The 19,338-nt window shown below is 37.6% G+C and overlaps 1 protein-coding gene across 2 annotated transcripts in view; it reads left to right on the top strand.

The window, feature by feature from the left end:
- Positions 1–17,314, top strand: part of LOC131155312 (uncharacterized) — a 62,227-nt gene extending 44,913 nt beyond the window's left edge. For both annotated transcript variants that reach the window (XM_058108349.1, XM_058108350.1), the window contains 2 exons: positions 15,732–15,813; positions 16,929–17,314. In XM_058108349.1, coding sequence (XP_057964332.1) covers positions 15,732–15,813; positions 16,929–17,039 — 193 coding nt within the window. In that variant the 3' untranslated portion in view covers positions 17,040–17,314. The remainder of the gene's footprint in view (positions 1–15,731; positions 15,814–16,928) is intronic.
- Positions 17,315–19,338: the final 2,024 nt, after the last annotated feature.

Below are 19,338 nucleotides of genomic sequence, written 5' to 3'. Positions count from 1 at the left end.
GGTAGTGGATTTGTGACTTTCAATTCTTCCAATAATTTTTTAATCGACAACACTTCACAAATTCCATGAGCAATTGCTCTAAATCCTGCCTTTGTACTACTCCTAGCTACTGCATTTTGTTTTTTGCTTCGCCTTGTAACCAAATTTCCACCAACAAAGGCACAATAACCAGATGTTGATCTTCGATCGGTTATACTCCCAACCCAATCTGCATCAGTGTATATCTCAACTTGTAGATGTCTATGGTCTTCAAACAATAGACCTTTTCCTGGAGTTCCCTTTAAATATCTCAGGATTTTATAAACTGCATCAAAGTGGTCCGGCCCTGGTGAGTGCTTGAATTGGCTTTCCATACTGATAGCAAAGGCTATGTCAGGACGTGTATGTGATAGATAAAGTAGCCTTCCAACCAATCTTTGGTACTGGTCTCTATTGGTTACTTCTTCAAGCTTGGCAGGTTGTAGTTTAAGATTAGGCTCTATAGGTGTCTTAGCTGCTTTACACCCTAGTAAACTTGTTTCTCCAATAAAGTCAAGCACATATTTTCTTTGTGAAACAAAAATACCTTTTCTTTACCTTGCAATTTCCAAACCGTGAAAATACTTCAAGTCACCCAAGTCTTTAATCTCAAATTCATTAGCAAGCATCTGTTTTAATTTCTCAATTTCCTTGCTGTCATTACTTGTCAAAATAATATCGTCAACATAGACAATTAGAATAGGAACATTCCCTTCACTTGAGTGCTTATAAAACATGGTGTGATCAAATTGACCTTGGCTGTAACCATGACCCTTTGCAACATTCCCAAAGCGTTCAAACCAAGCTCTCGGAGATTGCTTAAGCCCATACAATGATTTTTTCAATTTACACACCTTATGTTTGCCAAGATTACCTTCAAAACCTAGTGGTAATTCCATAAACACTTCATCCTCTCGATCTCCATTTAAAAAAGCATTCTTTACATCCAATTGGTGTATGGGCTAGTTAGAATGTACAACTAAGGAGAGTAACACTCAGATTGAGTTTATCTTGGCCATTGGAGCAAAAGCTTCTTGATAGTCAAATCCGTATTTTTGTGTAAATCTTTTTGCAACGAGTCTCGCCTTATATCTCCCTATATTGCCATCAACCTTGCATTTAACTGTAAACACCCGCTTGCAGCCTACATTTTTTTTTTCCTTTGGTAAACCAACAATTTCCCAAGTGCTGTTATTTCGTAGTGCATTCATATTTTCAGGAATTGCTAACTTCCAATCCGGATGATCCATAGCTTCCTGAATGGTGCTTGGAACAAATAGGTGAGAAATACTGGATGTAAAGGTCTTATAATTATGAGAGAGTCTATGGTATGATAAATATTTGGCAATGGGGTTTGTGGTACAGGTTCTACATCCTTTCCTAATGGCTATAGGTACACCAAGGTCAGTAGATTGATACTCTAGAAGTGTAGTAGAAGGATTACTTGGGATTTAGAAATTACCAGTTTTTGGAGGTGATGATTGATTTTGCTCTGAAATTGTGGGATGATCCTTAGTATTAGAACGATACCCGCCTCTAATATAAACACGAAGCTTAGAAGAGGGATTATTTTGTAGCAATTCTCCCCTGGTTTGTGATTCCCTCATGCTTTGTACATGCAAATTGGGATTTTCATTTTTTTCACTATTTAAAATTTCAGTTCCTTGAATGTTTTGTAGAGGGATGTCAATGTCAAGGAAAACATTAGGCATTGGTATAAAAGTTTGCCAAAACTGATCTTCACTACTCTTTTTCCTCTTCTGAAGATAAGTTTGGTTAAAGTAAGACTGATTTTCAACAAAAACGACATCCATACTGATGTGATCTTTTTTTTTTTTTTTGGGTTTTTGGATTCAAACATTTATACCCTATCTTATTGGGAGCATGTCCAAGAAACACACATTTTTCAGCCCTCGGATCAAGTTTAGATCTAAGATGAGGTGGAATATGAACAAAAACAGTGCATCCAAATACTTTTAGAGGCAGATTATAAATTATCCTATTATTAGGAAAGGATTGTTTTAGGCATGCCAAAGGAGTGATATACTGCAGCACACAGGGTAGGCATTCTATTAATAAGGTAACAAGCATTTAGAATAGCATCCCCCCACAAATATTTTGGAATATGCATAGAAAACATTATAGCCTGTGCAACCTCTAGTAATTGACAATTTGTTCTTTCAACGATGCCATTTTGTTATGGGGTGTCATGACACGTGGATTGATGTTGAATCCCTCTTTCTTTAAAAAAATTTCCCAAAACTTGGTTGAAATATTCTGTACCATTATCCATGCAAAGTATGCTTATTTTTATGTGAAATTGTTTTTAATCATACTGTAAAAATTCTTGTGTAATATTTCAACTTTAGATTTTCCATTCATCAAATATACCCAACAAATCCGAGCATGATCATCCGTAAAAGTCACAAACCATTTTTTTCTGGATAAGGTAGTAACCTTAGAGGGACCCCAAACATCACTATGAATCAAATAAAAAGGTTTTGATGCACTATAGCCTTTTGAATTATAAGGAACTTGATGGCATTTTGATAAATGACAAGCGTCACAATAAAGAGAAGTACAATCAAAATTTTTAAATAGACTAGGCAACAAATATTTTAAATAAGAAAAACTAGGATGCCCTAATCTAAGATGCCACATCATTATTTGATCACACACCAGGATTGAACTAGTACTACCACTCAAGCCCTGAGCTTGTTCATTGCTGAATAGAGTATCATCAAAATAATAAAGGCCGTCGATCATCCTAGCACTGCCAATCATCACCCTCGAGTTTTGGTCTTGAAATTCACAGTGAGAATCAAATAATATGATACGACGATTAAAATCATGGGATAATCTACTAATAGGCAGAAGATTGCAAGTAAGTTTAGGAACATGATGGACAAATTCTAATTATATTTTCTTGGAAATTCTTATTGAACCTGCTCCTGCACTGGATGAAATACTCCCATCTGCAATCCTAATTTTTTATTACCCGGACAAGGACAACAAGATTGAAGCAATTGAGATATACTAGTCATATGGTTGGATGCACTTGAATCAATAATCCATGGTGCAAAGGCTAAAGAACTGGAATAGGCACTTGGCATATTACTTCTTTGGTTCAAAGAACCAATAGAAGTACCGGATATCGGATTGGATTTCAGCAGTTGAAGTTGATCCATCTGCTCTGAACTTAGAACATTGGTCATGGCTTCATTTGCTCTAGGAATCACTTGGTTGTTTCCAGGTCGTTGTAGTTTCTAGCAGGTTTCTCAGGTATGGCGTGGCTTATTACAATAGTCACACCGTAGATTTTTCATTGGGATATGACCGCTATACAAAGGCATTAGCTGCAGCCAAAATAGTAGGATTAACATAAACCAAAGCCAAGTTCTCCACTATTCCATCAACCCCTTTTTTATTTAGCATAACATTTCGATGACAATCTTCACATCTTGCTTCAGAAAATAGCTCTCTAATTGGAGGCAGAGGTTGTCTACCAAGAATCCTCCCCCTGACATCATCAAACTCATCATTGAGTCCAGCCAAGAATTTTAAAATTCTTTCATTTTCCACCATCTTCTTGTTGTAGTTGCAATTATTAGTGCTCTTCCATTCATAATCATTGAATGGATCCAAGTCTTGCCATAGTTCCTTAAGGACATTAAAATACTTATTCACACTGCCTTCCCCTTGTTGGGTCTTGCCAATTTTTTGCTGCAATTCATAAATGTGAGAATAATTTCCATGGTCAGAATACATCTGACTAACATTATCCCAGAGTTCTTTTGCAGTAGAATAGCACATGTAATTAGCACTAATATCTTCATCCATTGCATTCACAAGCCAAGCCATAATCATGGATTTTTCAGCATCCCATATAACATATGATGGGTCTGCTCTGTCAGGGGCCTTGGTTTCACCAGTAAGGTACCCAATCTTACCTCTCCCGTTGATATACATTCGAATTGGCTGAGACCATCTCAAGTAGTTGGCTTCATTGAGACTGATATTTGTGATTTGGACTTAATGGGGTTCAGTATGGGCTACTTTGGTTTCAGTTTTGGTGTTGACCACAGGTTCAGATATGGCCATGGTGGAAGTTTCGGAAATTTCAGACATAATGGAGGCTGAATAGGGTTAAGGCAATCAGGCCTAGGTTTTAGAGGCTATGATTGCCGAAAGGTAAAGAAAACTAGGCTCTGATAACATCTAGAAGTGGAGAAGAATTGAAATTGTATTTCTTATTCTCTTAAAATAAGGTACAATCTGAATGTATTATAGACTACAAGGATAATCTAAAAGGAAGGAATAATAAAGGAAAGAATAACAAAAGGGAAGAATGGCAATTGCTAACAAATCTCCTAAGAATATTTACTTAATTACAGAAATTTCTCCTATAATCAAGGAGAGTTGACTGGATAAAATTGGAAACTTTCCAACATTATGGCAAGAGTAAGAAGAGTGAGAGAGAGTTGGAGAATAAAGTGGTTCTATAAATTATGAAAAAATGGTTTGAAGAAGTATTTTCTGAAGAGGCTGCTTTGTTGTTTTATTTTTTACTTTCTCACTCTTGAGGATGTCCTATCCTCCTTTTAGTTTGTACCTTCTTTTTTTCTTATTCAATAAAATTTCATTTTCTATATTAAAAAAACTATAGCAGTGTGCGTTCAATAGTTAAAACAATTGGATTTAGATCAATGAACCTTCCTGGTCTGTATATAGCATTCAATGATCCCTACGCTCCTAATCTTCGCCATGGTAGAAATCGCAGAGCCTATCATCTTTGCTTTTAGGGAAAAGCAAACTGTTGTGGGATGGTTGCTGATGAAGAATAGGAGTCTCCCTGCCTCGTCTATTTTAAAGATGATTTTTGAATGAGTATAGTGAGGAATGTGGAAAGATCTCCAAGCTTTTCTTCTTAATTTTTATTGAATGTTATAATTTTTTTTAGATAAAAATAGAAATTTATTAAGGGGAAGGTGCAAAAGCAAGAGGGCAACGTGTCCTCCAAAAAATAGGGAGTTATTAAAAAAATTACAAAAGAGCTGCCTCATTATCTTGTAAATCATTCAAAGAAACACCTAAAAATTCTGGTGGCTAAATCAACCTATCCCATAACAAGTAGGAAGGTGTTACTTGATCTTCAAATATTCCCACATTCTTTTACATATGTGAAATCCAAAGAATAGAAAATGAAGCACAATGCCACAGCTTTGCCTAACTCCATTGCCTAATGATTAATCCTCACCTTTCCAAAAAATAAAAAGGGGAAGCTAACTCGCTACCTAATAATGAAGGAACATGTGCGCTTTTGTCTGACTTGATGCTAAGCACATCCCACATCTCTGAACTGATTGCTTTATTAGATGTCTTTACAAATAATTGATTAGAGTACAAGTCTTATGAGTTTCTGGACTTTTGTAAGTTTAGGGTGCAACTCAGATGCCTAGATTTTTCCAGGTTTTAAGGGAATTTTCCTGCACTTTACAGTTTGAAGGACCTGTGACAGAATGGGATGGCTCAGAGGATGAATAAAACTTTGCTTGATAAGTCTAGAGTATGAGATTGCGGCAGAATTGCCAAAGCGTTTTTGGGTAGAAGTAGTTAGCACGAGTTACTATGTTTTTAATAGATCACCTTCTGTGGAGCTTGATGGTGAGGTGGCCAAGAAGGCTTGGATAGTTCAGAAGGTCAACTGCTCTACATTGACGATCTTTGGTTGTCAAGCATATGATCACATTCTCGGTGAGCTTCAATTCAATTTTGATACTTTGGTCTAGAGAGCAACTCAAAGCGCGGGCGCATGCAAGTGGGGGGAAGGTGTTGAATTTGGTTGATAAGCTAATTTCAATTTTCAAATTAAAATGATGGTGGGGGGTAAGGGGAGGCACACACTTTTATGATAGTTCAGTCCGAACAAGTGAGTTATATCCACTCCCAAGGGTTATACTTGAGCTTTCCACTATACCAATCCTCTTCATGATGAGATCAAGCAAATACAAATATGTGGTTCTTTGTGAACTGTTGAGGTACAATTCCTCATCATCGTTGTCAGTGTTGGAGATTTGGTGTTTTCTTTTGTTTCTTGTTTGTTTTCAGAGGAGAAATGATTTAGAATCTCTTTATGAATGTTTAGTGAACTTAGTATCATGGGATAAGCTTGATCATCAAATTCTAAGTTCATAGTTCTAGCCCATTCCCATTTTTTGGCAGAACATATCTACTAATTATTTGGTTCCAATATGTAAAAGGGATTTTGCAGTAAGAAATAGTCTTTAAAAGCTATAAAAGTTTTTAGGCCGATTGGAATGTGGTTAACGTTCACTGTGTGGATTAATTTTCCTTTCACATATTTGAATTTTCAAGAAAGTCCATGTCAATTTTATTGTTGAAATATGATGAATTCCAATGGGTTTTAGGGAAGCTGGGCATAGGGGTGAGCATTCGATCGGTATGGGTAATTCAATCAATTAATTGAATTCCCAAAAAAAATTGGTTAGGAAATTCTAATAATCGAACCAACCAAATTAGGGTGTTTAACTGATCATGCACCGACTGAATCGAATTCTTGGTTAATTAGATTTACCAAATTTAACCAAATTGAATTTCTAGGGAGGGATGGATTGAATACGTACATAGTAGTCAAAAGCACGCCTGAGGTGCGCCTAGGCGCGAGGCGTAGTGGGGCGACAAGGCTGGCCCCTCATTAGGGTTGAGGTGAGGCAACCTTCAAGAGGCGCAACTAGGGACAGTGAAGCGCATTGAGTCTACAAGCGCAATGAGCCATGCCTTGAGATTTTTAACCTCTGAACTTCATTTTTTTTAACCTTTTAAGAAAAAAAACGTAGCCAGATTCAAGAGCCAGAGCTTTTGAACCAGCCCTTGCTCTAGCTAAAGGCTTCGACTCGAACCAGCAAGTCCAGGCTTCATCTTTGAGCCTTTAAACCAGCACAAAACCAGCAAGTCCAGGCTTCGTCTTCATGTTTTGAAGTTTTCAAGCCTTCGCCAGCAAGAGAACCATCGCAAAAGCCCTTTGTCTTTGAGGTTTGAACCTTCAAATCAGCACAACCTTCGTCCTCAAGCCTTCAAACCAGCACGAAACACCTTCATTGTCAAGTCTTCAAGTCTTTTGAGCCTTCACGAGTAAGAGAGCCTTCACAAGTGCCCTTCATCTTCGAGGTTCAAGCCTTCAAACCAGCACAACCTTCGTCTTCAAGTCTTCGAGCCTTCCGCCATAGCCTTTGAACAAGCGAGAGGCTTCAAGCCAGTGAGTTGTCATCGCCAGTCTTCATGAGTTGTCAGGCTGCTGCAAACTAGCAAGTCTTCTTCTTCTTATTCTTCTTTGATACTTTTGTGCTGCTGTTGCCTTCTTCTTCTTCATCAGTTCTTCTTCTGTTTCCTCTTCCTTTTCAGTTCTTCTTCTTCTTCAGGGCTCTGTGTTTTGCTGCCTGCTGCTTCTTCTTCTTCTTCTTCTTCTTCTTGCTGCCTGCTGGTGGCTGGCAGGCAGCCCTGCTCTTGGCAAGTTAATTAATATATAACATCCTTTTACTGAGTTTAGCTGCTGTTTTATTTGTAAATACAGTATACAAACTATGCATTTTTTCTGAAATATATTGTACATTGCTTTTGCATTTAGGATAACAGGTCTTAAATCTTAATTGGATTCTGGAAGTGGAAACTCTAGCTTTGCAAAGAAAGATCCTGCATGGAAGTATGCACATTTGGATGATAAAAAAAATAGAAATAATTGACTTACAATATTTTTGGCAAAGTCACAAAGGGAGGAATATTTCGGGCAAAACAAGATATTGTTGGAGGATTTCAAAACATAAAAGAATGCTCTAAGTGCCCTGCTCATGTTCTTTAGGAGATTAGGGAGTATATGTTGAAGAAAGATATACAGGAGGAGGAAAATGAGTTATTGCCTGAATTTGATGATATAGATCGTTACGGTGAAGATGAAGATGATGAAGTTTAGGAAATTGACTCTCGTGGTAAGAGAGTGCTTAGTAGTGGAAGTGGAAGTGGAAATGGAAGTTCATATCAATCCACCTTGAAGAAGCCAAAACAGAAGGGGCCTATAGACTTGTTTTTTACTCTTGATCCAAGGAAAGTGGTTCAAGCTGAGAAAGAAGTGAAGATGAAGCAAACATCAATAAATGAGGTGTGCAAGAAAGAATTAGGACAAAAGGCAATGGAAGATTTTGCTAGGTGGATGTATGATGATGGAATACCATTTAATGCTTTACGTTTGGACAACTTTGTAGTGGCACTTGAATCGATTGGGCAATATGGTCTTGGAATAAAGCCGCTTAACTATCATGAAGTGAACTCCATTCCTAAAGAAGGAAATTAGTCGAACGGAAGAGCTGATGAAGGTACATAAGGAGGAAGGGGCAAAATATGGATGCTCAATTATGTCTGATGGTTGGAGAGATTCGGTTGCTAATAGGGACATAATAAACTCCTTAGTGAAGTCTCCAAAGGGATCAATGTTCATCAAGTTTGTTGATGCTTCTACTATTGCCAAATGCCAAGAATGCAGATAGAATGTACAAATTCTTGATGAGATGGTGGAGGAAATTGGAGAAATTGGAGAATCAAATGTGATTCAAGTAGTAATTGATAATGCTTCAAACTATGTTGCAGCAGGTAAGAACTTATTTCTAGAACTACATTCTATAATTTATATATTGTTTATTTCAATGTTTTAATGGCTTCACTCCTTGATTTTTGGATAGGGAGATTGTTGGAAGCAATCTCGCTTTCTCTATCTTGTTCAGTCCCCTCTCATGAAACGATCTTCGTATATGCTGCTATGAAGCCTACTGCTGTAGGATATGCTGAATCAACCATTACAGATCGAAGGAAATTCCTTCAATCTGTGCTTGGACAATGGCAGGGGGGTTTTGTATTTGCTCATGGTTGAGAATAATGCTGTTTGAAACAGGTGGGTTAGGTTTTCTTGAGAGGCTGCAACCCTGTTCGGTGATGGATTGTTGATTTTCTGTCAGATGGAAAGGGGATTTTGGTGTATGTTCAATGGTATGATGTAGTATTGGCTGTCAATTAGGTGGACGAAGGTGGGAAATTTTTGGAGTTAGGGTTGGGGTGGAGACGTAAGAAAGTTTTAGTATTTATTCTTGGTGGCACAAAGGGTGAGGGTGGCGACACTCTGCTAGTGATTTTTGCCAGTTGGCTAGATCATGGAGTCGGGTGGTGCTGGAAGGTGAAAAAGGTGAAGGCGAAAGTCGCAAAAATCAAGATTGTACTAAAAATAAGGGTATGGAGGTTGGAAGAGAAGAGCAGTGCCGTAGGTCTGGAGGTATGCTTCAGAAGAAGAATTATGTGATTTTGAAGACAGCTTCCGGCGCTAAGTGACCAAGAATTGCCGACCAGAATGTGAAGGAAGCTAGGGTTCAAGCGGGAGCTGTGCTTCTCTCTGAGGCAGCTATGGTTGCTTTCAGGGAGGAGATTGTGAAGAGGAGTGGGTCGGGTGGTATTTTGTGTTGGACTCGGCTTAAATAATTGAAAAAAGAGGTACATATCTCTTGTCTAAACTGGGCAATTATTTGAGTAGGCCCAATGTTTAGGTAAGTCTATTGTGGGCAGTAATATGGAGTGTAAGGGAGGACCACATATTTTGGGCTCCACGCTGAAGGGCAAGGTGATTTGGGTACTTCCTTGCTAGACCCCAATAATGGGCAAGCCCAAACTACTGGTCCTAGTACTTGGGAGATTAATAGTGGGAACGACTCTATACCTTTTTGATAATGGGCTCATTTTACTGGCTCCATCTCACTAGATTACAAAGCTTTGGAAATGACTAGAATATTAGCAGGTTAGTTTCAAAACTAGATTGTGATGTTAAAGATGAGATAAGAGAGGGATTAAAAGGTGTGTTGGAAAGGAGTGAAAGTTAGAAGCTGCCTCGGGGGGGGGGGGACTAATGTTTTTTTGTCTAAATTCTATTAGATGTGAGGGAAACTAGGTTTATGCTCGTCAGATGGCAGCTCATATGGGGGTAGAGATGAGGAAGGTGTTTGATGATACAAGAGAAAAATATGGTGAGTCAGTGCCAAAGATATTAAGGAGAGATTCTAAAGTAGAATTTAGCATAATGGAAGACTCTCATGCAAAGAATTAGATTGGGGGGTAGCAATGGGGCAAGTAAAGGAAAGGAGATAAAGATATTTTGGGGAGGGGGGGGGGGTGGTTCATATTCAGAGAGTGATGATGCTAGTGAGTTTGACTGTGGTGGGGGTTGTTGGATGAAATTTGAAAACAATATTGTTATGTTTCTGATTCTTATGACGAACTTGGGGATTTATCATATGTTCATCCTCCCTAGTTAGGGAAAAGTTTTGAGGGAGTGTTTATTTTTGAAAATGATGGGCAGTTTAATAATTTAAAGTGTGGGGATGGAATTTTGCCTACACACATGGAGGATATTCTTGAGGAGGTAGAGGCTCAAGATATTTTGGATAAAATGGATTTAAATTTGATTGATTTTGGATGAAATGAAGTGCGATTGGATGGTGGCAAAAGTCAATATATGAAGGGTAAAAAGGTATTAGAGAATTTGAAGAGATCGGTAAACTATGATGAAAAGGATTTCAAAAGGGGTTTCTTGGTTAATTTTGTCTAGTGATCTTGTGTTTTTTGCTTTCTTTCTTTTTTCTTTTTTATTTTTATTTTTTCTTTGATGGTCTTTTATTAAAATCCGGTTGACTCCTCGTCCTTGCACATTGTACCTTCTCTTCTTTCTATCTAATATAGCTTCTTTCATTATCGAAAAAAAAAAAGAAAAAGAAAAAAAACATAATTCAAAATGTGTAATTGCAACATGTGATCAATGCCTAGGCAAATTAATTTTTAAGGTTACAAAAAGTATCTAGGTACAATACTTAGCTATCTATTAGATAAAGGAAATATATATAAAAGGTGTCCTTGGGCCACGAGGCTCCTCACCATGTGAGGGCAGGGGGAGGGTCGTCGCAATCTATGCAGCCTTAACCCCCCCCCCCCTTTATTTGTTTGTTTGTTTGTTTATTTATTTATTTTTATGTAGTGAGGTTGTTTCCTTGGACTCGAACCAGTGACCAACAGGTTACAAAGGAGAAACCTTACCATTGATCCAAGGCCGAACCTCAATTAACTACAGAGGAAAAATGTTGCAACTAAATTAGTTAAAAAGTATGATATGCTATGACATAGAATAAGCCATATAAATGCGTAAACCAAGTGGCAACACATAGTTACATTATCAACAACAGAAATTATGTTCCAGTTATAAGCTTTTAAACATAGCACAACCATATAAGAAATTCATTAAAATCTGTATTAATCAATAGTAAGTGCAATATCCTAAATCCAAGGGGGATTTTCATCAGCTATGAAATCAGAGTGAAAAGATTCAAGTTGTCGGATCAAGGAAGGAGGTGGTGATGAGTGGGGACGTAGTGTTTGAAGAGTGGGGGGGGGGGGGGTGTGCATGCTATATGGTGGAGAGGCTGAGCAAGGATGGGGATCACTTTCAATCCATTTGGATTGAAGAAAAAACCTTCTGAGACTAGATAAATTGTAAAAGGGAGATTTATTTATTTATTATTATTTTTTTGATAAATTTAACATAACCCAACACATAACTGGTGGATGAGGCTTTCTTTGGTGGCAGTGAAGTGGTTCTTGGATGTATTGGCATTGGTTTTGGTTGGACCGGAAGGGGCTTTCGAAGTACAAGATTTGGTAGTTTGAGATACCTATTTGTGATTCTACTCACAAAACTTGGGAAGTTCTTGGTGATGGGGCTGGGATGGAGAGTAAGATGTTTTCCGATGTTTGTTCCTGGTGGATCTAAAGGGGATGAACAGTGGAAGTTCATGAAAAAATTCTGAGCATTGTTTAGGGCTTTCCCTCATGGTAGTGACAGCGGAGAAGATCAAGATCCGTGAAAGATGTGGTTATGTGATGCAGGTGCAGCAGCAGGTGCAGGCGCTGAAGCTGATGTAGCCACAGCTGCTGCTGCAGACACAGCAGCAACAGCCTGTTTGTCCATTGTCAGCTGGACAGCATCTCCATATGGGGACTTCTGCTCTAGTGGTATGGGCGGCTAGGGTTTCATTGGGTTTGGGAGTGTGTTGAAGATGGGATGGAGTGGCTGGGGTGCAATTATGTTGGTCAGATTTTGTGCTGTAAAGGATTTGAGTGAACATGCCTAACTTTCAATTTGTGATCAGGCCCAAATTATAGCCCAATCAGTTTTGCATAAAATACAAGGTCCAATCAAAGGAACTGATGGGACTTCTGAAGGCCATGCAACTGAAAAGAATTGTTCGTGTAAGGGTTACCCTCATCCACTTGAGAGTGACTTGTGGCGAGGATCATGCAATGTAATGAAATGATGGGCAGGTGAAAAAAATTGAAATCCTGTGGATGGGTCAAGTGGATCAACAGGATCTGTTAAATCTATTTCTGGTAGGTCAACTGGAGTGGAAAATAGAAGTGACCATAATACCATTGGGGTTGCTAGGGAGTTCCATTTGGTGGTGGTTGATTCTCAGGTGGGACATAGGCATCAACTTGCTCATGATCTGGGTTTGGTTTGAGTTGAGCTGGTTGGGGCTTGCATATAGAGGTGGATTGGTGGACTCTGATAGAAGAGCTAATATTGGTATGGCATGAGTAAAGACTGATTCAAATAAGTGTATTCTCATTGAACGTTAGGGTATAAGGAGCTAAAGAAGGAAAATTCTCTTGTGCGCAGGAGTAAGCTTTTTAAAAAAGGTACAGATGGTAATCGTTATATTGAGGAAAGGCAGAATTATTCAATGTTAGTTTTCGATAACAAGGGTAAGAAAAACATACTGTATTGTGGAGAAAAAGAAATGGGTTGATGAATAGGACAAAAGTGATGGGTTTGATAGTATTTTGTTTATGAAGATGAACTTTTACTCGATATGGTTAGTGAATAAATTGGGTATATTTCTAATTCTTCTTATTCACTTGGGGACATTTCTCATGTGCCACAATCTCCACTTGATGGTTTGGAAATAATCTCTATTTTTGAGGAACATGGGTATAAAGAGGTGTTGGAGAGTTGTCAATATAAGAATAGTATTATGCCCACCCCTATGCAGGAGATTAGTGGGAAGAGTATTAAACTGAACAATTGTTGGTTCTTTTTATTTTTCAGTCTTTTTTCTTGTCCTTCCCTACACTGCAATTGCTCTCTTTTTTCTTAATACATTTTCTTTTATTTAAAAAAATAGAGCATTTGATGAGTAATTGAAAATCCCCTTAGGTGATCCACAATAGCAATTGGGTGGGCACAATATAGTTACGAGCATCCCCAACTGCACCAACCAAACACCTTAGGTATATGATTTTGAGGATACAGTTTTTATTCTAGTGTTATTGGCCATGGAAGAATTTGATATAGTATTAAAATTGTTGGACAAAATTTAAAGCAGCACCGATAAAAAGTAAAGTGATTGATGTTAATTTTTTAATATCTCTATTGAGGAACAATTTTGAAATGAAGGATGTAGGTGCTACCAAGGTCATTGCGATGGAAATAAATGTATACAAGCATAGAAACACGCATAAACTTTCGAGTCTCAAATGGACCTACATAGAAAAAGGTGTGGAGAGAGGTTTAGCATTAGTGGTGCGACTTTGTTGGAAAACTATTTTAGATTGTCTTTAGCATAGTATCTGGAGAATGTGGAGGAAATGTTCAGGACATCATGACAGTGCTGTGGGGTGCTTGATGTATGCTATGTTTTGGACTTGTGTAAATCTTGCCCATACAGTTGGGTTTGTCCCCATTCAGTGGAAGACTTGTTAGTCATATCAAAAGGAAGGATAGGGCAGCTCTGTAGAAGAGTGGAAAATTTGCAGTCTTATGGGGGGTGTATGGCTGGAGCATAACGCAGATTTTTTACGGGGAGAATTTAAATGTCACTGGTGTGGGAAAAGATCCAGTATATCTTTATGGTGCTTTGGGTTTGGAATTTTTAGGGAAGCTAGTTTTCAGGATTTAAACAGGGATTGGAGGAGCTGGCTGGTTTGATTTTTGTTGTTTTAGTTTGTATCTTTTTTCTGGAAGCAGATTTTCTGCGGGTGATATCTTATTCTCCCTCCTTGTAAATTCTTTCCCTATTAATGAAATTTTTTTTTTTCTATGAAAGAACAAACCTTGCACATGCAGTTGGTATGGTGAGTTGACAAATCTAAGGAAGGATCATTTGCAACTTTGAATTGGGTTCTCAGGTACTCAAAAGGGTATTGAGTTTGGTACAAGGAAATAATTCTGCTTCATTCATGGGGTATGTTTTTTTTTTTTTTTTTAATGAGCTGTCATGGGGTATGCTGTTTCTAACTAACATCAGATTTGGATGACAAGAAGTCCGGTACAGGATATACCTTCAGTATGGAAGCCGGCCTATTTGTTGGAAATCCATGCTATATAGAATATGGGGTGATGACAGAGGCTGCAATGGATGCTATGTGGCCAAAGGGATCAGTAGCTGTACTGGACATAGGGCAACATATTTTTCATTTTGTATTGTGACAGTCATCATGCCATCTATATATTTAATGAATTAGGTTTATCATGCTAGAACAAAGTGCGTTAAGTAAGGTTTCACAAAATATGAAAGTGAATTGCTATGGGTGAAAAAGTTCCTTGATTAGTGATCCACCTTTATGCGGAGGCACAAGTCTGAAATACTTCCAAATGATGAATATTTGCATATGGGGCATGGACATGGACCTGGATGCCAGGATACAACAAATTTTAAAACTATAGGACATGACATGATATGGACATGCTAGTTAATTAGTATATAAATTTACATTTAAATAACATTTATGCAACAATGGCCATAGAATTATCTCGTAGACACACACACACACATATTATATGTGCCTTTTCAATGCGTCCCTTCTTCCATTGTAAATGTGATGAATGAGTTAAAAGCAACTTAAAAAAAATTAGCATTGTAATTGTTCTTCTCATATAGTTTCAATTTTTTTTTTTTTTTAATGAATGTAATGTGTAAAACATATTACAATTTGTTGTTGTACATGTATAATTATTAGTGCCCAAGGGCTAGTGTCAGTAAGTGTGAGAGGAATGGACTGATGTCAATGACCAACATGGATACAACATGAACACAGCAATGCTGTACAAGCGTTGTTGGTTCTTGTATATTTGCCAAGATGGTGATTGTTAAATTATGGCTGATACCAAATGGTGCTCTGCTCGAAGTTTTTAAAAGATGGGTTGGTTTGCCCTCAGGCCTCAAGTAGACGAAACTAGTGTTTGCATATTATTCTATGGGGGATATTTTAGGGTTTTCACATGGTATTTTATGCATGCATGCATGTATACTACATTATACACAAAAACACACACACGGACACATGCGTAAATTTTACGTGTGTGTGTGTGTGTGTATTTGTAATCAAGGGTTGAAATTTTTAGTTGAGATTATGTACTTCGTGTTTGTAAGCATACTGCCAAACCACGGACCTTCTATTTTGTTCTTGCTTTTTCTGTTGTATTTTCTCTCTTTCTGTGTGTATGCTTAAGTTGTTTTCGCAATACAATGTAGAAAGTAATGGATGAAACAAGCTCAGAATATTTGGTAAGTGGTGATATGAATTTCTCGTATTGAACTAGTAGCATTTAAATGCAGGACTAGTGTAGGTGACATTAAATTCAATCTTTCAACAGCAAAGAGGCATGAGATCCTGTACTTGAAGGATAGGCTGGAAGCAGTAAGTAAAATGCTTAAATTATAAATTGAATTTTAGGAAATGATGATTATCATTCACTTTTCATGTATATGCACAAATTTACATACATTATTTTTTCTTGAATTGATTGAACCAGTTATTTCATGATTTTTTGAATGTCCTAGTTAAACTAATCAAGAATATTGTCTGTATTTCAAAGAAAATTGGTGGTATATATAGTCTTGATGAGGCAGATGTTCAAAGAAAATATATATGCTGCTCATTTTAAAGCTTAAACATGGGTTGGCTGGAACTAACTTCAAGTTTTATTACGAGTGAATGTTGGAAAATGGTGATTTTGAGACCATAGTAAGTAGTTTGGTGTCAAGAAGCATGCACATTATAGGCTACCCTTGGTCTAGCATAATGATTAAGTGGTCATGTGCAAGGTTAGTAGAAATGTTGGTGCTATTGTTTGAAGCACCGCCCACTGGGTCTGTTTTTCTTTAGGTTTGCCTTCTGACATGGGCTCAAGTGTTTTACTCATTATTATTGAACAGTTCTCGTTTGAATATCTTTGGCGTTCCAGTTAAGAGTTTGCTATTGCTTGAATTTTTGTTGCTAAAATTCATTTTTGTTAGTTTTCTTGAGAAATACAAATTTTAATTGAGAAGCACTCTTTCGAAGAATATGTACTTTTCATGCGTGGTAGGGATCAAGAGTATGAGCACTTTCAGTGCTTTTATTTCTAGTATGGCTCTCTGTATCTCAGTTCACTTTTCTTTTAATTTTTAAAAAACAAGAATGTTTTAGGCAGTGATATTCCATCAAGGAATGGAAATGGGTTCATGTTCATAATTTCTTGTTAGAGATTGATATTTATGCAACTTCTTGGAGAAACTCCAAATGGCCAACTCTAGTATGTACACATCCTGCCTTGTCGATATAACTCTAGACAAGCTTATTATTATTTTGATTCCACTTCTGAGTGAACTGCTATGTGCATGCTATGCCAAGCAGCCCTTTCTGCATTTGTCCTCTGAAGTCAAAGCTGTATATATTATCGAACTTGCTCAAACATTATATTGCTTTTCCTGTGGAATATGAGATAATGATTTGGCTGGAGGTGATTTTTTTTTGTTCTGTTTTTTGGTCAGGCTGAAGAACAGAATAGACTTATAAGGGCTCGTATTGAGCACCTTAAGAAGGAGAGGGAGTGTTTCTCAGACACTTCGGATGCTGTTCAAAAAGTACCATTATATTTCTGAAATATTTATGAATGTTCATCTCCTAATTCCCATCGCCCCTTCCTGTTTCCTTTCCAAGTGATGTATTACCATTTCTCATGACAAATATCCAATAGTAACAGGATGGAGCCAATGTTGTCAGTTACGTAAGTGCATTTTAAAGGAGTTTTGAGATATATTCTCTTGTTCTTATGTTGCCCAAGTCAACATTTGCTGATCTCAGTGAACTCAGCTTTATCAGTAGGATTTTCATAAACAATTGCAAAGCTAAGTGGTTAGGCCTTATTTTGAGTTGAGCTTTGTTGCAACTTTATTGATTTGTTGAGTAAGCTGTGATTTTGAAGCTTTTGTAGGCATTGAATATGAATTATGCTTGAAAAGTTCTTATGTCAATATGCATGAAGAAATAGTAGGAGGTGAACATCTGAAATTGGAGGAAAGAGAAGGGATACTGGCTCCAAGTGTGGCCCCAACACACTTGTTGTGACGCCCCGAAACCCGCCAAGTAAGGCTCCGGTGCCACGTGTTTCAATAACTTGTATTTGATACCATAATTAACATGCACGCAGCGACAAATAAATAACCTCAAATAAATACCAGAGTTTTATATAACAATCCAAAAACGAACACTACAACATCCAGATATCCATATGCACATCCAACATTTAAAACATATTTCAGTACAAATACATCTGTATATATATACCAGTATCTCACAATATTCTAAAAAGAAACCAACAAATACAATCCCAGTCTAGACCTTTAAAGCTGGTCTCCAGAAGAACCTGAAAAATTGTTAATCCACCATGGTGAGACATTTCTCAGTAAGGGTGGAGTAAATTATAACAGTATGTGACACATGAGTTTTAATATCTACATATCAAAATAAACTATTTCTCACATAATATCAATAACAACTGAGAAAATGTACTATTAATAACATTTCCGACATCTAATATCATACACACATCCAATATGCACAAGTGTATAATTTTTATGTAGGCGAAAGTCTCCAAGGATAGGGAAGATTACCCGTCCATACAAGTAGCTTCCCTTTACTCTGGTACTAAAAATTATCCACTAGAGCACTCACCTTACTAAGTAAGTTCTTAGGTGAAGAATTAACTCGTCGTCAGTATACACATCTTTATTATTTTAAAGGCAAAGGTTTCCGAGGATCGGGATGTCTACTCGCCCATACAAGTAGCATCCCTTTGCACTGATACCAAAAAACTATCTAGCAGAGCACTCGCCTTTCTCAGCAAGCCCTCGGTGGTATGTTTATCTCGCTGCATGCACACATATGCATTCACAATATGTTATGCCATTATTTTTATGTTATAATTAAATTCACATGCGCACAATACGTCCACACAAGAATCATGCATTTCATACTTCATCTTTCAATGTCCTCAGTACGTGGCCCACACAGAGCAATTGCGTACATGTCAGTACGTGGTCCACACAGGCACTTACGTAGTTCTTCTCTACATATGACTCACACATGCACCACTACCCACACAGGGTACATAATATGGCCACACAGGCACTACCATCCACACAGGATACATAACATGACTCACACTGACACCATTATCTACACAAGATATAACGTGACCCACACTGACACCACTACCCACATAGGATACATAACATGGCCCACACAGGATATAACGTGGCCCACACATACACCACTCCAGCTTCCGCGACACGTGGCTCACACATGTACTACTATCCTCACAGGATATAACGTGACTCACACAAACACCACTACCCACACATGGTATATAACATGGCTCACACATGCGCCACCATCCACACATGATATAACGTGGTCCACAAAGGCACCACTCTAGCTTTCGCGACATGTGGCCTACATAGATACCACTATTCATCAGTATCCAATTCCCATGACCTACCTGTTATACATCAGTAGAACAAGCTTCTCGACCTGCCAATGTTCTACCCCATATAAATGACAATATGATGAGTTCCTCGACCTGTCAACGTCATATCATGATTTATATCGAGGTAATATAACAACCTCCTCATACTAACGTTATATTGAGATGTATACGAATAACCACACCAATTAATTCACATTGACGCATTAATGCATTTTTCACACAGGAATCTAACAAATCAATTCATTTTCCACACAGTATCCCAACAGATTAACAGATTTCCATACAGGTGTCAAAAATAATAATTTATTCATCTTGTCATAATCATTCCAAACATTCCCACATGCAAACCCAAATGCCATAGTAATTCATATTCAATTTATTACGAAAAATTATTCCCATGTCACACGAATTTA

The sequence above is a fragment of the Malania oleifera genome, chromosome 5, assembly GCF_029873635.1.
Source record: "Malania oleifera isolate guangnan ecotype guangnan chromosome 5, ASM2987363v1, whole genome shotgun sequence".
NCBI lineage: Eukaryota > Viridiplantae > Streptophyta > Magnoliopsida > Santalales > Ximeniaceae > Malania > Malania oleifera.
The sequence above is the reverse complement of the archived record's forward strand: the minus strand, read 5'-3'. Positions and strand labels throughout refer to the sequence as shown.